At 38.8% G+C, this 21881-nt stretch overlaps 1 protein-coding gene across 1 annotated transcript in view; it reads right to left on the bottom strand.

Moving 5' to 3' along the window:
• NCAPD3 (non-SMC condensin II complex subunit D3) overlaps positions 1-21881 on the bottom strand; it is a 58458-nt gene that overhangs the window by 14756 nt on the left and 21821 nt on the right. Inside the window, exons 14-24 of the mRNA XM_090290808.1 lie at positions 19186-19259; positions 18538-18672; positions 17304-17524; positions 11247-11438; positions 10822-10919; positions 10607-10722; positions 7414-7521; positions 5196-5310; positions 4994-5101; positions 3751-3989; positions 2735-2814 (exon numbers count right to left, since the gene is read on the bottom strand). Coding sequence (XP_090146934.1) covers positions 2735-2814; positions 3751-3989; positions 4994-5101; positions 5196-5310; positions 7414-7521; positions 10607-10722; positions 10822-10919; positions 11247-11438; positions 17304-17524; positions 18538-18672; positions 19186-19259 — 1486 coding nt within the window. The remainder of the gene's footprint in view (positions 1-2734; positions 2815-3750; positions 3990-4993; positions 5102-5195; positions 5311-7413; positions 7522-10606; positions 10723-10821; positions 10920-11246; positions 11439-17303; positions 17525-18537; positions 18673-19185; positions 19260-21881) is intronic.

Below are 21881 nucleotides of genomic sequence, written 5' to 3' on the forward strand. Positions count from 1 at the left end.
AGTACTCAGCCTTTTCCGTGAGGCCCCTGCCATCTATTCTGGCCTCAATGCTTGGTAACTGCTTCCTAGTTTTCTCCATTCCAAGTCCTGGCTTCACTGCTGGGGTCTGAATGTCTGGGTCCTCTGTCCCAAATGCCTATGCTGAAGGCTAAGCCCCAAGGAAACAGGGACTTCGGGGCGATGAGGTCACAAGGACAGAGACCTCGCGAACGGGTTAGTGCCTTATAAAAGAAGCCGCGGAGGGGTCCCACGTCCCTGATGCCATGTGAAGGTATAACGAGACGTCTGTGGAGAGGCCTTCACCAGAACGCGGGCCATGCTGGCCCCTTGACTTCAGACCTCCGGCCTCCAAACTGCGAGAAAGAAGCCTGTCGTTTACAAGCCACCCAGCCTGTGGTGCTGTCACAGCCGCCCCAACAGACTAGTACGATCTGGGTGTGAGAGCACATTCAATGTCCCCTACCTTTCCTCCTTCTTGACTTCACTGACTCCAGTGACCCCTCCCCCACCCCGCATTTACACTGTTGCCACTCTGCAGGCACAGCCTGGACCAGGTCCCTACACCCCACTTCCGATGGCCGAGAATCCCCTTTTGACCACACCCACCTGTCCTTCCGGCCCGCGGACTCCCTCCTCCTCACCCCATTTGTTCTAGGACAGATGCCACTAGGCCCCCCAGGTCCTCAGCGACTCCCTGTCCTCCCAAATCACCGATCTCTGTCTTTACTTCCTTTTCCATGTCAACGGTTCATTATTTCAGCCACTTCTTTCTTGCCTTGAAACTCTGCTCCTGCCTCCTTACACTTCTGCAGCACTTATCCAGTTTAGTAGAAACCATCCCTGTGACTACTGTACTACAAGGCCACCACCTAGCGGGCAGAGAAGAAAATACAGCACACAATTCTGCAGCCCCCAAATTTTGGGTTTGTTACCATACAACCAATTAAAAATGTCATGTAAATTTGCTCATGCCAGAATCTTCAGGAAATCGACTTGGACCAAAAATAAATTCAACAGACTCTGCCACTAGTCTCTTTGGGAGATAGGTATTAGCACGTACATGCGGGAAAAGCAATGCCCCTAATGTAAGCAGACCGGCGTGACTGTTGGCCTAAACGCAGGAAAACACTAATTTAAATGACAGCAAAGCTGAAAATCACGGTCCACATTTGAACCACAGTTTAAACAAACTCAGAATCAGATAAAATGGAAAAATTTAAGGGGGTGATATTTCTTACTATAGTATAAATATGCATCTGTCCTTCTAATTTCTTTCTGATCCATGCTCTGATCACCTGTACAACAAGTTCTGTGTATATTTTACATACTCATCAATGCTCTTTTTAACATATATGGACAAAGGCTGACAAAAGTAGAAAAACAGAAGTGCCAGTTAAATAACCAATGCACCTGCCAGGCTCATCCTCGGAAAGCCCCCCAAGCACTTCTGGCTGCACCTGCTCGCGGGCTCCACATGTGGGAGGAGCCACAGGGGCCAGTCTCACGGCAGCAGGGCAAAGGTAAGAGGGCCTGCACAGCTGTCCTGGCCCCTTTCCCAATTATAGAAACAAAGAAAAAGTAACAGGCTTAGCTTTTTGCTTCTCACTCTAGACAGTATCAATGAGAATGTTAACCTCTACTAGTTTGTTACGCAAAATGTTCCTCCTTGGAAAATTATACCTAAAGAAAACAGAACAGAAATTCTTCCAGGGAACTCAAGAGAAAATCATTGGTCACCACGTTTAGAACCTGAGGGATCCATTATTATCAGCTATTTATAGTTAACGAACTCTATAAAGACCTTTTCCCAATTGTGGTAACTTGGTACTCAATATTCTATTCTCCAATTGCATATTTGCTTCGAAAACAATTATTCATTCAAGATAATCTAGGTTAGCAAATTCTGTGAGATCATTTTTCAATCCTTGAAAATAAATCTTAAAAAAAAAAAAGTAAAAAGCAATTCCCTTCCCTTCCAATTCTTAAGAAACAGCCACTTCCAAGGAGCCTTGTAATCTGTACACTCTATTTCGTGCTGTACAATTGTGTCTTAACACGTTGCGTTTGGATGATGAGAATTCTCATAATTTGATCGCGTAATTTAAAACAATTAAATAAGGTTATTTAGACATTCAGTAGTAATTTTTCATTTGCTTTTTTTTATTAATTAAGGATAGTAGTAACTTAATTGTTAATTTCATGAAGTCATTTCATTAATATTAGCTATATAATCATATTTAAATCTTAAAAACCTGATGGAACAGAGGATTAAAAGGCATTTAAATACCCCGGTACGCAAAGTGTTAATTTCTACAATTTCTCCTTAACATTTGTGTACTTAAAAGAAACTCTCAATTTTATAAAAACTCCCATTTTACTGGCCTACAAAGTGACAGAGTAAAGTCAACAGTTAATGGCTACTCCTCTGTTGTTTACTATGACAAAGGCACATACTGCCCTTCACTTCTTTGGAAAGAGTAAACAAGGTTAGCAAACGCAGTCAGTGCTGAGATTATTTAATGGTCAACCTGAGTGAGTTGTTTTTTTAACTTGAATGCAAAATAAAGTTTTGTTAAAAGCTTAGTGTTTTAAAAGTCTGCTGATTTCTGGCAACTGTGAAAGCTCACTGAATTCTAAATCACTCAACCTGAAGCCACTGTTAAAGAAAAGAGATCTCCTGTAGCCCAGAGATTAGGTCAGTCTTTCAGCTGCCTGATGTGAGGGCAAAATTTACCTGGCAATGTCCGGGTGTGAGTCTATCAGGGTGCTGACAAATCGAAAGAACAGAGAGCCCTTCCATTTCACAAACTCCTCCTGCACAAAGAGAAATGACGTGATTGAGAAGGATTCCTAATACAGAAACCTTAACAGTGTTCAGTCACGAAACCACCCGTGAACTTCCTTTTGCTTATCCTCGCACCCATCAGCCACCCAAGTCCGCCTGTGGCGCGTCAGCAGTCGGGCAGCGCTCCGTTCCCAGCCGCCTCGGAGGCACAGGCCAGCTGTTAGTCAGGGGAGGAGCGGAGGAACATGGGGGCAGAACAGCACCAAGCCTCCTACTAAGTTAGGAAAATGACTCACAGCACACGCCTTGAGAAGGCAGAGTGCCCCTGGTTCCCTCGGCAGGTACACAGTGTATGAAAAAACGAGCACACAGAACATCCTAGAATAGACGCACACCCTCGTTCAAGGCCCTTTTTAAACATCAGATATTATTTTCCCCTCCCCGTGGGCTAAGCATGTGTTCTCGGTGTGGATGGAAGTGTGACGCCCTGCAGAGCTGTGCGGTTCGCTGAGTTCTCTGACACACTGAAAGGTCTTGCTGGATCCGCAGAGCAACGCTATGAGACGGCCTGGGGAACCCTGGGGGACCCTCACTTTACAGGCGAGAACGTCACATCTGAGAAACACTGACCTGCACAAAAGTCAAGAACAGTAGAACTGGAACTAGAAGTACTTGTTCACTGAGTGTGCTTTTCTCTACATGGCGTTTATTTGCAAAAATGAAAATTCATGCTTCTTGACAGGATATCTGAACAAACGCCCAAAACAAATTTTAGGAAGTAACAATCTGTTTAAAAGACTATATGGTATATTAGAAGAGTGATTCTGTTAAACCAAAGAAGAGGCTAATTATTTTTGGACTCTACTGCCAAGCAGCACATCTCCTATGCTACTCAAATGTTCCCTTCAACCAGAAGCAATGCTGGAGGGAAACAAAGGACAGACAGCCCCAATTCTCATACGAACCTGCAGGAGATTGGTAAGCAAGATGAGCGTCTGCTTCCGGATGAAGGGGTCTGAATCCTTCAGACACATGGAGACGTTGGGGATGTACTTATCCACCATGACAGTGTACCGGATACAAAGGTCGCACAGAACAATGACCACGTTGTTGCGGACGGCCACGTCCTCACACACTTCAAGCTCTCGCACGAGCGCTGGCACGCTCTTCTTTGCCAGATCCTCGTGCTGCAAGCACAGCTTGCCTGTCACAGAAGACAGGAGTCACGGCTCTGCTCTGTTCCAGCAGGCACGGATGCCTACCTTTTCTCTATGGATTTCATTTGATCAAATTAAAACATGTCAATAATCACAAAAAACAAACAAACAAACAAACAAACAAAAAAACCCAGCTAGGCAGACCCACACTAAACATTAGAAAATTCAAAATAGTTTAAGAAAAAACACCTCCCCAGCCCTCCAGGATCTCAGGAGATATATATTCCTTTTCTATAACAGAATTATCTTCCTCTTAAAGTCAATAGTTGAATTTTGGAGTTATTTACTTCCCTGGAAAATGACCAATAAAATTTATAATGAACTTGAAATCTGAGCTAGGTAATTAGGAAAGAATGATAACTCATTTCTTTCTTTTTTCACAGGAGAAAGAAGGTTGCTGTTGAGTTTTGTTTGTGGTGTGTGTGTTTGGCCCAGGGAGTGTTTTGCTATTATTTACAATTCTTTGTTGTAAAAAAACATTACTACAAAAACATTGATGACTCTTATCCAGCATCAAACACACAGTCACAATAAAGAAAAAGAAATGAAGTTATAAATAGAGGTTGGTGTTTTCAAGATTAACACCAGGTTGAATTCATGAAGAAACAGGCTTACTAACTCATCTGCCAGTCTGGAAAGCATCAAATAAACCATCTCCTTTCATAAACTGAATTCAGTGTAGCGCCTGGCACACAGTACTTGATGAACAGACTTCATGGGGCTACATGATGAGTATAATAAATAAATCACAGAGACAGGTGTAACTGTCACAAATTAGCATAAAAACAAAAGCTCCTTACAGGGAGTGTCCTGAGTCTGATGTCTTGGGCAGAGCTGGGTGCTCCTTTCAGAACTGCCCCAAAGCTCCCAGGTGCTAGAGTGACTATATGCTCAGCAGCGTGCAGCCCTTACTGGCTTATTGCAGACAAAAAGCCACGCAGGGAACTAGCCTGCGCAGGCGACCATCTGCCCACACGGTGGTCTTACTCACCCAGGGCGATGACGGCGTGCGCTCTAATCACAGACGGCATGGCAGAGCCTCGGACCTGGGAGAGCGGCTGAGGGGCTGGGGCGTCGCTGCTGCCCTCAGAGGGTGTCACTGCAGGGAGAGGAAGAAGGGCTTAGGAACAGAACTTCAAGGGCTAACCCAGACTTCAGACAGCATCTGTACAGGATAATTTTAAGTGCCTTACAATGATCCACATCAGCAGAAGAAGCCAGAATGGACTGGATCAGAAGGAAGGCTCGCTTCTCCACTCTGGCTGGACAGAGTTGGGCTATATCTCCTAAGGTAAAAATATACTTCACCTGCAAAGAAAATTGGTTTGCAGTAAAAAATAAGCAAAAGAAAAATTAGCTTGAGCTAGACTAAAGACACATCAATGGAGTACCTTTTTTCTGTCCCCTGAATTTAAAAGAATTATTATTTTTTCATAAAAGTAGCCATTTAAAAAATTCAGTCACTACTTAATTAAATTCATCTAAAATTAGGGTGAGCAGGTGATTTTATCATCTACATCTAGATACTTCTGCAAGTAAAATGGGGTGCTATTCCTAATTATGCTGTGATAACAGGCATAAACCACGATCATCATGGGTAACTGGGAATATAGAATTACCTACTTATAATTCCACCATGCAAAGGTTATATCATTACTACTTTTGTTTGTAACTTCCTTTTCAAAGTATTTTCAGTCACATGGCTTTATGTTTGCTTTTTTAACACACTTACCAACTGTGCTAATTTGAAGTTTGCAATTACTTTCAATACGGACAATAAATATGTTTAATGGCTACATCAATACGCTGCAAACTATGGATGTTATCCTAAGTTATTGCATTATTCCACTGTTAATAAACCTTTACGTTGTGTCTAACCCTTTGTTGCTGCTTGCATTAGCGCTGATAAACACCTTTATACTTCTGAATAAGTTCTACTTCCTTCAAAGCAACATCCAGGGTGAAGGACATATAAACTGCTGTACATTTAAAAATATTTCCAAATTGTCCCCAGATTAGTTTACTACTTAAACTCCTACCAAAAACTTGCAAATTCTGCTTCCTCACCATCAGCACTACTGTGTGTTTATCAGGACACACAGCTTCACAGTCAAGCAATGCTGCTTTTTATAATCCCCCAAAAGGTTGATGCTGAAGAATAAAATAAAGGCTTATTTTAGATTAAGAAAGCCAATAAAAAGTTTGCTTAAAAAATTCTGAACATATTATATCTGTTAGTGAATTGAAGAAATATTTAAAGAGTGAAGTGAACAATATATATAGGGTAAAACTTATCCATGTGTATTTTGACTAAAGGGCAGACTTTGGTGACATAGTTAATAGTGAAAAAAACCTCAGGGGGGAATACTGACTGGTCAGAACAAGCATTTTTCTGAGTCTGGGCAGTGACTGCCAGACAAATTAGAAGGGCAAGACCCTCTAGCAACCCTGAGTCAGGACCATTCTACACATGGTCCTCTGATCTCAAGCGTCCAAATTCCAAGTGATAATAGTATTTTTATTGCTGAACTGTACGCATATTGATGCCTCTGGCACAAGTGGTCTTCCTTCTAACACATCTGAACGTGGTCCTCCATCACTAGGGACAAGGGCCAGGTGGCGACGCGGGAACTGAACTCCGAGGAGAGGTGCTCTGCTGGTTTTCAAATAGATGAGGGAAGGGGCCAGTTTGGGTAAATAATGGCCTCTCCTGAAGGACATAACCACCACCACCACAACAAAGCTCATTATTCTCTTCACCGAACAAGCATCAGATGCTGGCATCAGAATTTCCACAACCTACTTTTGTTGACAGACAGCCACTCGAACCAGAACACAGGCTCCACATTTATGGGCTCACAGGACTCCCTGGCGCTGACCCAGTATCTAAGCAAGGATGCACGTCAGACAGCCTTGCTGCTCCCAAACCGTTCATGTTTTCAATGTTCTAATACCTCATTTTATTTTAGACATGACTTTAAACTGCTCAGCACTATTCCCTAGTTCTATAGTCTGATATTCAAAAAGCTCAGCAGACACATTATTACATTTTAAAAATCAAACCAATAAAAGAACAAAAGTTATATTCTCTTTATTATTCTCACCTCATTATTTCTAAGCCTGACTCTACCAAGGACACAACACTTACTGTTCTCTCTGCTGGATCAGGTATTTAATAGGATCTAACTGGAGGAAGCATATACCGTCAACTTTTTCCCCCCAGATAATAAGTGCGAGAGAAAAAAATGAATAGGTGACCAATAAAAAGTTCTTGTAAGAAAAGAGTAAGCTCTATGCTAGGAAAATCCCTTTCTTGCTAACAGTATTAGATATGCACATTACAGAGTCATTTTTAACGCCCCCCTGACTGACACAAAGAGAAAACAATGGTTAAGAAGAGTAGTTACTTACCAGCAGGTCTTCGTCCATATTCCCGGCTCCGTCTTCCTTCAGCACGATGTTGGAGAGGCAGTGCACACAGGTGGAGAGGACATCGCCGCATACCTGCCGCAGTAACTCCTAGGGCAAGTCAAAGGTCATCTCTGAAGGGTCCCATACGTCTATTAGACTATGCAGGAAGCACAACTTTCTCAAGAAACCATATGATCTCCAAATGTATAAACCAGAAGCCATGAAAACCCAGTCATCATGCTTTTGTATCTTTGCTCTTTTAGCAATCTGGCAATTGGTGAAGTAAAATTTACCAAAAAATGTGTGTTTATATATACAATTGTTTTTTCTTTTTCTTTTTTCTTTCAACATTTGCGCTATAAGAGCAAAGGGCCCATACTTGGGAAGATCTAGTGTCCTAACTTACAAGAGATCTGTAATAGCAGGGCTCTTCCAAAAATAAAAATATCGCAATTCTTCTAACACATGTAGATGGTGAATTAACCACTGTAATAAGTGGGCATAACAATAATGAATACTTGTTTGCTGAAATTTATTCCTCAGAGACATTTTCAGTGTCATAATTACGAGTTAAAATGACTTCAAAGGGTCACCACTCTAGCCCACAACATCTAACTCCAACCCACAGGGACGAGGCTTGATCACATCCTACAACACTTGACTTCACTGTCTCCAAGGGGCAGTTCCAAAATACCCAGGCTGATTTCAATGGCTCCATCTCAGTACTCCCATGTTAACTGATGCACACTTCTTTTTTAGGAATAATTATATCACACTGAATTAACTATTCACCTAGTGCCCAACCTTTCACCCTTCTTGCAACGATCAGTCTGTATCTACGAACCTGCTTCTGTTTATTCATTTGTTCCGTTCTTTAGATTCCACATATAAGTGAAATCATATGGTATGTGTCTTTTTCTAACTTATTTCACTGAGCATAATACCCTCTAGATCCATTCATGCTGTCACAAACGGGAAGATTTCACTCTTTTCTTATGGCCAAGTAATATTCCACTGCATATATGCACCACAGCTTTTTTATCCGCTTGTCTATTGATGGGCACTTGGGTTGCCTTCATAGTCTGGCTATTGTAAATAATGCTGCAATAAACATATGGGTGCTTACATTATTTTGAATTAGTGTTTTTGATTTCTCTGGATATATAACCAAAAGTGGAATCACTAGGTCATAAGGCAGTTCTATTTTTAATTTTTTGAGGAACCTCCATACTGTTTCCATAATAGCTGCACCAGCCTGCATTCCCACCAAAGTGCACAAGACCCTCTTTATTACATTCTCAGGTGTGAGGTTGTGTCTCATTATGGTTTTAATTTGCATTTTTCTGATGATTAGTGACACTGAACATCCTTTCATATGTCTATTGGCCATCTGTATGTCCTCTTTGGGAGAGTGCCTTCAGGTCCTTTGTCCATTTTTAAATTGAATTTTCTGTTTATGTTGAGTTGTGAGTTCTTTGTAAATTCTGGATATTAACACCTTATCAGATGTATCACTCGTAAATATCTTCTCCCATTCAGTAAGGCTATCTTTTCATTCTGTTGGTTTCCTTTGCTGTGCAAAACCTTTTTAGTTTGATGTAGTCCTGTTTATTTTTCCATTTCCCTTGCCTGGGGAGATATATCAGGAAAAAAAATTGCTAAAGGAGATTTTACTGTCTGTTTTCTTCTAGTTTTACAGTTTTGAATCTTACATTTAAATCTTTAATCCCTTTTGAGTTTATTTTTACATATGGTGTAAGAAGGTGATCTTGTTTCACTTTTTTGCATGTTTGGTCGTTTTCCCAACACCATTTATTGAACAGGCTTTCCTTCCTTTATTTTATGTTCTTGCCTTCTTTGTCATATATTAATTGACCATACAGGCATGGGTTTATTTATGGGCTCTCTGTTCTGTTCCAGTGATCTATGTGTGTTTTTGTGTCAGTACCATGCTGTCTGGATTAACATGGACTTATAGGGTAGTTTGATACCAGGTAGTGTGATCCAACTTTGTTCTGCCTTTTCAAGATTGCTGTGGCTATTTGGGGTCTTTTATGTTTCCCTATAAATTTTTGGTTTATTTGTTCTACTTCTGTGAAAATCGCCATTGGTAATTTGATATGAATTGCACTGAATCTATAGATTCCTTTGGGTAGTACAGACATTTTAACAATGTTAATTCTTCCTATTCATGAGCACGGTATATGCTCCATTTACTTGTGTTTTCTTTAATTTCTTTATTCAGTGTCTTATAATTTTCTGAGTATAGGTCTTTTACCTCCTGGCTTAAATTTATTCCTAGGTATTTATTTTTGAATCAATTGTAAATGGGATTGTTTTCTTAGTTTCCTTTTCTGGGAGCTTCCTTGTAGTTAACCATCTTTCTCTTGCTGCTTTTAAGATTCTCTGTTTGTCCTTAACCTTTGCCATTTTAATTATGATGTGTCTTGGTGTGGACCTCTTTTGATTCATCTTGTTTGGGACTCTGCACTTTCTGGACTTCTGTGTCTTTCTCCTTCACCAGGTTAGGAAAGTTTTCAGCCATGATTTCCTGTGATTTTTTGCTCTCTCTCCTCCTTCTGGTATCCCTATGACGTGAGTTTTGTTATGCTCCATAGTGTCCCTTAAACCATCCTCAATTTTTAAAATTCTTTTTTCTTTTTGCTGCTCTGATCAAGTGTTTTCAGTTCTCTTATCTGACAAATTGTTGATTGACCCTCTCCTTTTTCTAATCTGCTGAGTCTTTGTAGTGTATTCTTCATTTCAGATATTGTATTCTTCATTTCTGACTGGTTCTTTTTATGGTTTCTATGTCCTTTTTTATGCTTCCTATCTCTTTAAGCCCCTGAGTACAAATGCATCTACGAAGCATTCTTGAAACGTGGGTAGATATGAAGGAAGATATTCAAAGCTATCACAAGCACCTAGCCCAGAGCTCATTAAGACAGCCTTGCAGAGTTCTCCACCAAGGGGGTGACTTTCTAAGGGAACTATATGCCTTTAGCAGCCAAGTTCTTCTTGGGTAATGTCAACTGCTTGTCATATTAAGTGCTTCCTTTTGTTGAAATAATAGCTGCTGGTGACCACCCATACTTACAGGTTCTCTACAGAGAATACGTCTCAAACTTCAAAACAGAGTAATATGTCTACTAAGTACAAATAAATGACAAACATCCAGGAGTTTGTAGTGTACCTGTTCCTCCATAGGTGTCTCTGCAGATGCTCTACAGAGTCTTTGCAAAGTATCAACAGCTGAGCTGATCAACTCTAGAGACCACTGGAATCCATTCAGCTTGCATTTGATAACATCTAAAAGGAAAGTCAAAATCTTTGAAGTTTAACTGCTTAAAACACATATATATATAAAGTGAGGCAATGCCTTTTCAAGATCCTCCAACAGACACTCACCAATCACCTTGTCTCGGGTGCTCTTTGGAAGATGGTTGGCAGTATGCCCAATAACACACAGAATATGTCCTAAGGTGTCTGAATTGGGATTCTGTTGACTAAGAAAAGGGCAGAAGAAATATCATGTAGAACCAAAGTAAACATTGCTGCCAACAAAATACTTTTCTTCTGGATTATTAATATCAGGGTAGCATGATTTGGGATTCAAGCTGTAAGAGCCATAAGGCACTTAAAGTACTTGGACAAAGAGTAAACTGAAAGCTTCAAAGTGATTCTTACTTTTCATTTTTGTTTTTAAGCCTTAAGTTAAAGGAAAGATCTGTATATACAAAGAGCTATAAAATAGCCCATTTCCTTAAGACATGAGCTTTATTTCCAAGAATCTTTAGTGTGTCCATCAGTAGCTAAATCACAAGCGTGCAAACCTGCTGATTTTCTCCCAGGACTCTATGACTTTGGTGTAGTCCAGCTTGGGGGATGAGCAAGCAATCTTGGAGAGCAGCATCCAGGCTGGTGCAGAACGTTCCGTGCCAGTGTGGGATAGCACATTGTTTATAAAAGTAGACGAGAATTTATCTTTCTTGGACCAGATATGAAAAGCCTTATTTAAATAGCGGCTGGAAGAAAGATGGGAAAGCAGAATTGTAACTACGGATGTACCAAACTGTTGAGATCGGCCCCACTGGTAAAAGGGTATCAAATTCTGCTGCTCCGGGGCTCCTCTGACACATGCAACACCCATGGAGCGGTTCCTAGTTAGTGGCACATTTGATACCAGACTAGGTAGCGTTCAAGTTTTATTATACAGAATAAGGTATAATTATTTTTGCCCTCATAAAGTATTTACCTCAAAGCAAAGAATAATTCATAATTCATTTGAGAACTTTTCATCCTCATACCATCCAAAATTTATATACAAACATATGGGTCATGTTACCAATAACCAATACATCCAGAGTTTATAAAGCTTTAGTGACAAAAAGCGTAGTCACTGCCCTTTTCTTCAATGAAGGCTTGGAAATAATATCCTAGCATTTAAAACACAATGATATTAATGAGATAAAATTTTCTATTACCTGCCAATAGCACTCAGAAATATATATTTCAAACCTTTTTAAAACAAAACAAAAAATGCTTCTAATGTAATGAAGTCTGTGTATGCCATTGTTGTTTTAAAATCATTTACTTCCCTTCTCTCCATAGCACTGAATGAGATCTGATGACTCATGAGATAAATGCAATATTACATATTTAAGTGAAGACAAAAAACACTCCTTCCCCCCAATTACTTTTTCTTAGACTGCTAGGAAAACACACACATACAGAAGTAACGAGACTTTCTCACTACATGAAAAACAGAAAATTCTCAAAGGTTGCAAAAGGCAACTATAACAAAATAAGTATATCTACCCACAATAAGCATATGTATATTAGTAAATGGTTTTATTACTATATTAGATACTCATTTAAAATCTAGCTACATATGTCTAGAGTTTTACTGCAGATACCTCACAATACATAATTTTTATCTGATGACTGTTCAAAAACAAAATATGTGCAATCAACAATGTTTTAAAATTTATTACTAAGAATGACAAACAAAATAAGTGATATTTACTACAGGAAGCCAACAGAATGGGAAAAAAAATTCTCTGAATTTCAAATTTGGCTCCTAACAACTCATTCTTCCATATCAGTTGAACAGCCCCCAAAAGGCCTCCCAATCTGCCCCTCAGTTAGCTCCACAGTTGATGACAAGCCATTCCCAAACAAGTCAGAAAGTGATTCAACAAACACCCAGTTCTCTTGAAAAGCAGTTGACCTCTTATTTCAAAACCGATGGATACTCTTCAGTCCCCATTTTACGTGATCTCTACGAGACATACGTGATTGGCCATTCTTTTTGCCTCTTCTTTTCCCTTCACTAATTCCTTTTCTTCTAATCACCTTAACTGCAGATTTTGAAAAGCTCTATTCTTAGTCCTCTTATCTACAGCCTAACTCTGGGTTACCTTGTTCATTACCAAGAGCTCTCTACTCAGACTTGCAACAAAGCATTGTAAGCACACATTTATAACCGGGCTTGCATCCCCTCCCCTCCCTTCCCTCCCTTCCCCGACAGGCCTCACCTCTGCTTTCCATACCTCGGTCAATGGCAACCCCACTGAGCAGTCATTTTAGTTAGAATTCTTGGAGCCTTTGGGCCTCTAAGCCTTTGCTCTGTTACTTCCTGCCTGGAAAACCTATTTGTGGCCGCCTGACTAATTTCTACTTATTTCACCTCTGGGAACTTCTACTGATGCACCTCATGCCACCATCTCTAGGCTGCCATCCTAAGCTAAAAACAAAACAAAACATAAATTTAAAACAAAAACAAAAAACCTGTTCCTATAATTCACTGTCTGCTAAAATTGTGAATTTATTTTGTCTCTTTCCACTAGACTGAGCAACTTCAGTAGAAGAAGTGCGCCGATTTCCTTCAACCTTCAAACGAAATCTTCCCCACCTCTACAGTTCTACTTGTTACACAGCTCTGGGTACAGCCTCTTCTCTCCACGTCCACCATCTTCACCTTGATTCAGTCCCTCATCATCTTTACCTTAAATCAATTCAGTGGTGACCCAGTTTCTCAGACTATAATCTTGCATCTTGGTCATCAAACAAGAGTCCATGTACTATACTTCCTAAAATAGTATCTTGTATAACTCCTCCACTTAAATTCATCCATGGCCTCTGAAGCTCCTGCCCACCCTGCTTTCGATCAAAGGTCCAGCTCCTTAGCATGCTATGCTACAATGCCCAGGGTCGGGTAGCCAGTTTTATTTTATGTGCTGCCCAGCGCCGCGGCCCCAGCCCTAATGAAGCCCTGTGGCTCCTCCTCTGTACACACTACCTGATGCACGGCTTTGCACTGGCTCTTTCTTACTTTTGCTCCCTCATTAACCTCCAACATTCAACTCCAACGTGTCTCACCTGTGAAGTCTCTCTTCCCAAACATTTCTCGATATTCTAGTAATTTTCTGGTTACTAGAGAACTTATCACAATATATCGTTTATAAATGTTAACAGAACTCTACTGCACTAACCCTTACTGTTCTCAGTAATTCTATTTTCCTTATTGATTCCCTAGCTCAGTGGCACTCATACTTTTTCATCCTAGGACCCCTTTAAGTTCTTAAAACTTACTGTCTACCTTGAAATGCTTTTGTTTATGTTATATCAACATTTGCCATGCTGCAAATTAAAACTGAGAAATTTAAAGGTATTTATCAGTTCATCTAAAAACAAGCCAATTACATGTTAACAAAAATAATGCATTATTTTACAAAAAATATCTTTCTGAAAAGAAAATAACTTGGTCAGAAGAATGGTATTGTTTTATACTTTTGTAAATCTCCTTACAATCTGGTTTAAACAGGAGACAGATGGATTCTCATCTCTGCCTCTGCATTTAACGTGTTCCAATACCATTACACAGCTCTTGGAAAACAACTGTACTACTTTGAAAGAATAGAAGTGAAAAATGCATATTGCATCTTAATTATGATAAAAAGTCTGAGCTTATGAATTCATCATACATTGAAAACTGATGCCCTAGCTCATTTCCTACAACAGCTATTCCAAAACTTCTTTACACTTATGCTCCTAATTCTACCTCTTCCCTCCAAAATTTGGGCAAAAAAAGTTTTTCCTCAATTATGATAAAATATATATATAACATAAAATTTACCATTTTAGTCATTTTTAAGTGTAGTCCAGTGGTCTGATATGCATTCACACTGTTGAGCAATCATCCATTTCTAGAACTGAAACTTTGTAACCATTAAACACTAACTCCCTACTACCCTCTCCAGAGCTCCTGGTAAACACCATTTTACTTTGCATCTCTGTGAATTTTGACTATTCTAAGTACCTCATACTCCATTATAAGTGGAACAATACAAAATTTGACCTTTCATGTCTGGCTTGTATCACTTAGGATGTTTCCAAGGCTCGCAGGTGGTGTACCCTGTATCAGAATGTCATGACTTACTAAGGCTGAATAACATTCGACCGTCACCCTTTATTCACGCTTTCATCAGCCGATGGACATCTGGGTGGTTTCCACCTTTTGGTGATTATGAATAATGCTGCTATGATGCTATACGGGCAAATACTCTGATTATTACTCTACTGAGAAAAGGAAGGCCAGAAAGCACTAGTGTTCATATTATGTCCTCTTTGAATTTCTCTTTCCCTATTCTCTTTGTGTTTCCTTTCATTTCTGAAGTTTTCTCCTCCTACTTTATCAAGTTGCACCCTTTCAGATGTTGTTCTTTTTCAGAAACTTTAGTAACTACCCCTTTCATTCATCCTCAATATTTCCTACCTACTGGTTCTCTTTCCTTCCGATTTCCAAATACGAAATGGTGTTTTCCCCTATCCTAAAATGAAAAAAGAAAAGCCTCTGAAGGAAGCTATAACACAGCTTAACTGCAGGTAAATTAAAGACCTAACTGTAAAAAGGGGAAAGAGAATGTCAAATTTCTAGGAGAGTATATGGGGGAATATCTATAAGACCTGCAGGTAGGAAAAGATTTCTTTAAAAATACATTAGCCATAGAAAAAACCACTGGCAAACTGAACTCACCAGAGACAACATTAAGAGACTAAAAAAAGGCAAATTATGGAGTGGGAGAAAGTATTTGCATTGTGTATAAAAATGACATGTACCTAGAATATATAATGAACACTTTCACATGAACAACATAAGAGTGAGAGCCAAATTAATAAAAATAAAAAATAAAAAGGCAAGAGACCTGAGCAGATAATTCACAAATATGAATATAAATACTAATCAACATATGAAGAGGCTAAATCTCATTAGTCAGCATGGCACTGTAAATGAAAACCACAATGAAATACTAGTATTCATCCACCAAAATGGCTAAAAAGAAAAAAAAAAGGATAACACAGTGCTGGCCAAGCTATGGAGCTACTGGAACTCTCATAACTTCTGGAGCAAAATTTAAATTGGTACAATCACTCTCAAAAACTGACAGTATCTATTAAAGATAAAAACATTCTCAAAAATACTCTTCGTAGGTGTAATACCCAACAGATATGCATGTACATGTGTAGCAAAGGTTATGTATAGGAATATTCATAACAGTGTTATATATAATAATCAAAAACTTGATACAACCCAATTACGTATCAATAGTAAAATGGATAAATTGTGGTATATTCATAAATGTCATATATATGCAGCAATAACTTGTGTTACATTGAGTGGAAGGAGTCAGACACACAAAGAATACATACTATATAATGCAATTTATATAAAAGTTAAAGAACACAGAAAGCTAACGTGGTATCAAAATCACAGAAGTGCTTACCTTTGTGGAGGAAAGACCAGTGATTAGAAGGGAGTGTGAAGACACTTCTTGGGCCTAGCAATATTCTATTTCTTAACCTGGATGGTGGTTGCATGGCTTTTTCTTTTTGATATTTACTGACCTCATAGTCTGTATGCTTTTCTCTGTGTGTTTCAAGGAAAACATAACATTGGTGAAGAATGCCTACTGCCTTTCATTACCCCGAAGCTTTAATATGTTGGGTGTGTATAGTGAAATATCCCTACGAAATGCCAAGAAGTGGTTGCCTTTATTGCTGGCTAACCTCCCCTCTCATCTAGGCTTTCCGCAGGGCATAGAGCTGGTACTGAGAGAATAATGAGTAGACACATTTTCAGTCAGTGTTTCAATACCAAACTTACATAACTTTACGAGATCATGTAATCCACCTGGCTGCTCTCACAAATTAGGAAACTAAGGCCCAGAGCATTAAGGTGACTCACCAGGGCCACAGAACAGTATTTTATGATACCAACTCCCATTATTCTTTCTATTGTATAATTTCTTCCTAACTACATGTAAACGAATTGTGTAATTTAAAAAAAAAGGCAGTCAAGGTAGCACAAACACGAACTAATTCTAAGATTACTGAAGAATAAATTAAAATTTATCATGGCAGGTGCTAACTTCTCACTATCATGTTCACTGTGCACACTGTATGCTCAATAAATGCCATCAAATTGAAAAAAAAAAAAAAACTGCAATGTTAAGTCAGCCAATCCAATAAAATGTTAGGAAAGGTTTAACTTGTAAAAACTAGGGAGTTATCCTTCAAAATGATGAGTACTGAGGAAAGTTCATATTAATACACCATATCCATCAGTGCTTTCCATTACCTATGTATTACGTTATCGATTTAAAACTGGAGAACACGCAGAGAAAAGCAAAGGAAGTGCTCAGGGGCTTCACAAAAAAGTCACCACAAAAATGCTAAGAGATTTGAATTAGATCAAGAAAAACAGACCAAAACGGAGTCTTCAAATATACTAAGCAATTTAGGAAGCTAACCTCCCAAGACTGATACAGAAGTTTATCCACAGAAACCCTACGGCCTTCCACAAGGACCACGGGCCGCAACTAACCTACCCCAGCCCCTGGCTCTCCGCACTGAGGAGCCCGAGCAGCGCCCAGGCGAGCCCCTGGCCGTCGCCTCCGTCGCGGAACTTGCTGGCGTGCCGGATGTTCTGCAGCAGGAGCAGGTCCAGGCAGTCCAGGGCCCTCTCCTGCACGGTGCCCTCGCAGTCCATCACCACCGGCACCACCCCCCACAGCCAGGCCCTCTGCACCGGGACACGTCCGGGGTGGGCCTGCAGGAGTTAACACGATGGCATCAGAATGAAGTCCAATGCTATCGACAGTCTAACTGCCAGTCGTGGAAGATGTGATCAATGTTTGAGACATGGTAAAAGTAGTTGCACACACAATTATAAGTAGACCATAAAAGTTAAAAAAAAAATTAAAAACCAGAATACTTGAACAATATGTGAAAACAAAGTTCAATCTCTAGTCATCGCAAATCAGTGCATATTGAAATTTTAAACTGACAAAGGCATTATTTTGTTATTAGTAATATATCACTTTTTGGTAAGTCAAGATCAAGAATATTTATTCCAAGCAGTGAGTAGAATAAATGCTACCAGGAAAAGTAAAAATATGCATTGCTTACTGCCTTCTATCACAAAAAAAGAGAAGAACATGCTCTTAAAATTCTTCAGGGCCAATACTTGTCAGAAGTGAATAATATCCAGGATAACCGGTTCTGCTCTTTTGGCAACGCCATCTATACAGGCCTTAATGAACAAAAATTAATCTAGGCCTCTGCCCTAACCAAATTCATTTTAAAATTCATATTTCTATGTGAGATTGGAGCTGAAGTAAAGAAAGGCTAAGCCCTAGCTGGTGTGGCTCAGTGGATAGAGCGCTGACCTGCAAACCAAAGGGTCACCGGTTCAATTCCCAGCCAGGGCACAGGCCTGGGTTGTAGGCCAGGTCGCCAGTTGGGGGTGTGCAAGAGGCAACCATACATTGATGTTTCTCTCTCTCTCTCTCCCCCTTCTTTCCCCTCTCTCTGAAAATAAAATCTTCTTTAAAAAAAGACTAAGCATTAGCATTCTCTAGCAATAGTTCATAATTATATTTAATATAAAATGCAATCTATCATATGTAATAAAAAAATTATTTCTTCCTTTCTCTTATACTGTATAACAGACTTGGTAGAATTTCTACCAGTAAATTTAATGTTAGGCAACAAACAATTATTATGCTGAAGTATTTTAACATAAAATCCCATGCATTAGATCAACAATGCCTTGTCCCTCACCATAAGAAGTTCAGTAAGGGATTGTAAGGCCTGCTTCCGGACAGACACCGCAGGGTCCCGACATTGCTCCTGGAGAACTGACAGCTCTTCGTTCATAGCTGAGACATTGCAGTGTTTCAAAATACTCACCAATACCTACAAGGTGCATGTAGAAAACAACATGATGACTCATGTATAGTGTAAGTGCAAAAACACAAGCTACAGACAAAAATACTTCAAGTTTGTGTTTCCTAATATTTTTAAGGTCAACAATCCACCTCTCCTCCCAGTAGTATCCCACCTTTTAGAATCTGATGAAAGCTAAGGCCTCTCTCCTGAGAAAATTTGACGAACAGTTTATATAAACAAGTATTTATAAACATCAGTGGTTTCACAAGCTAACAATCCCTATCCTAAAAAATGAAATTAAGGATATAAATTCATGACTCTCAAAAAGCCAGTCACCCACTAGGAAAGCTTAACAACAGATAATCCTTCAGTTCATCTATGTAATTTAGGTAAAACAGAATCAAGATGACCTAATGTTAAGTGAAAAGCAAATTAAGTAACAAATATGGCAGGAGGATTTTAAAAATATTCTCTTGCATTTCCAGGTTTTTAGCACTTAAAAAGAGAGCACAGAAAAGACAGTCCAGAACAAATGCACACCTGGAGAGCAGACTTGCGGACGTTGGTCTTCTCGTCTCTGATCCTCTTCCTCAGCATTGCCATGACACATCTTTCTGTCAGGAAATGCCAGAGTCGTTAGTCTGAGAAAGACAATAGAGTATCTGACGTCTTATCACACAAAAATGAGAAAAACTAAAAAACGGACTAATTAGCTTGTTTTAAATCAGAGTATAAAATGAGGTGAAATAGAAAAAATTCAAATAATTAGATATTCACAATAATGAAAAAGGGAGAATTAGTGTAAAAAAAAAAAAAAAAGACAACCTGGAATATTGAAAATTCAATTTTAAATCCCGACCCCTATATCTAAAATTTGAAATAAATTATTTAGATCTTCTATTTTGTTTAGTTACAAGTAGAAATATTTAAACCATATAATTTTTAAAAGGCTAAATAAAATAATATAAGTATATAACAGCAGCTTTAAAACTTTTAAATTCAAGGCCCCTTTACACTATTAAAAATTACTGAAGACTTCTAAGGGCCTTATTTCTGTGAATTACAAGTTTTAACCTGAATCAGAAATTTATCCTGAGAAGTGTAAAAAGAATAATTCATTTGAAAAAAGACATGGCACTACAAAGAGTATATTTTTAAATAAGAAAATAAATATTTTAAAAAATTAGTAAAAAAATATGGCATTGTTTTATATTTTTGCTAATTCCTTATTATCTGGCTTAATACAAGACCGTGGATTCTCATCTCTCCTCCTGCCTGCAGCGTCACGTTTTCATGTCATGGGATCTCTGGAAACCTCAATTTATACGTGGGAACATCAGAGTGCAGAAGGTAAATGATGTCTTGATATTATTATATAAACAATATTAACTTCAAGGACATGCTGAAGGAGATGTAGGATTCTAAAACACATTTTGAGAACTGCAGATCTCTAAGAAAGCAAATCGAAAATGAAGTACTAAGAAAATAAATGAAATTTTAAACCAGTTTCCTTGAATAAGATAACAATAAAAAACTTTTAGGTAAACTAAGAAAATAAGAGGAGATTCAATTACTAAAATCAAGAGTGAACAAGAGAACATTATTACTGACTTTACAGAAATAAAAAAAATTGCAAAAGAATACTATGAACAATTTTATGTTAACAGATTAAGTAACCTAGATGAAATGGACAAATTTCTACAACCATATCCATTATGGAAACTGACTCAAGAAGAAATAGGAAGTCTGAATGCACCTACAACAAGTAAAGGTATTAAGTTTATGATAAAAAAACTTCACACACATGCACAAAAGGCCAGGCATTACTGACGACTTCTACCAAATGTGAAAACAAAAATCAACACCAATTTATATATACACGTATCTGCCTATCCCACAGCTCCTTAAGAAATGAAACTATATTTTATTTTTTTAATTTATTTATTTGTTTGTTTTACTTATTTATTTTTACAGAGAGGAAAAAGGAGAAAGAGAGGGAGAGAAACATCACTGTGTGGTTGCCTCTCACTCACACCCCCAACTGCGGACCTGACGTGTAACCTAGTCATGTGCCCTGACTGGGAATCGAACCAGCGACACTTGAAACTGTATTTTATTAAAGTCTGTATCTACAATGCCTATCACAGATTTGGAGGGACTGTATAAAAGTTTATAAAATAAACCAATAAATCTAATTATATAATTAATCCTCTACACACATATTCTCTCTCTCTCTCTCTTTTATCCATCTTTTAAAATCACTTCTCTAAACATTATTTCCATCAACTCTGACAACAGCCCTCTGTGAAAGACATGGAAGGTGTCAAGAATCAGAATGTGACATTTAGCGAGTTTTGTTAACTTCCATGTCTTAGGTCATGCAGCTGTTTAGTGACAGAATTGTACAAGCATTCAGACCACTTCTCATTTCTAATAGTGTTTATAGTGTTTGCCCCATTGTTTTGTGCTGTGTCGTATTACAGATAAAACAGGAGCTCAAGACCTACGGCTAGACAGAAACAGAATCCGAGAGGTGGCTTCGGGTCTATCCACTACCTGGCACAGGTTTGCCTTTTCCCTCCAGAGTCACTTAAACCGTCCCAGGTTCAGTAAGTCAGTGAAAACGGTCAGACATCGCTCATGTTCAGGATCCTGGGTTGGAGTCCAGGGGAGAGAGGACCCCATAATCCCTCCATACAATATGGATGACCCATTAAAAAATGGTTCATTCTGTTGGTGAAGGGAAATTATAATCTAAATTCTAAATTGTCTTTTTTAGTGGAAGCTAGGACTCACAGTTTCCATCAGGTATTAAAAGTGGACTCTGGGGATGGCTGGATGAGATGCAAGACGACGTGGCAGAACAGAGTAATAAGGGACGAAACCTGGGAACAAGATGGGTGCCACAGTACATTTGTCGCTCCCCCGCCCTTTACCCCCTCTACTGCACTTCCCCGAGTAACTGGTCCTTTTTAATCCACAACAATAAACTTTAATAAGGAAATAAAATGTTTGCTAATATCCTCTTAAATGTTACAGAAATACTGGGTTTCAGTACATGATAAGAAAATGTAGCTTATTCTTTATTTTAAAAATGATATACAGTATAGTGCAAGGACATCAATTAAAGATGTAATAAAATAGAAATGACCCAATTTTTCAGAAAAAAGATGTTCTGATTCTTAAGGGTGAATTAGAGAAAAAAAATCCAAGGTTTTTAGACTCTACATATTACT

This window comes from Furipterus horrens, unplaced genomic scaffold (assembly GCF_987537825.1).
Source record: "Furipterus horrens unplaced genomic scaffold, mFurHor1.1.pri manual_scaffold_11, whole genome shotgun sequence".
In the NCBI taxonomy this organism is placed as follows: Eukaryota; Metazoa; Chordata; class Mammalia; order Chiroptera; family Furipteridae; genus Furipterus; species Furipterus horrens.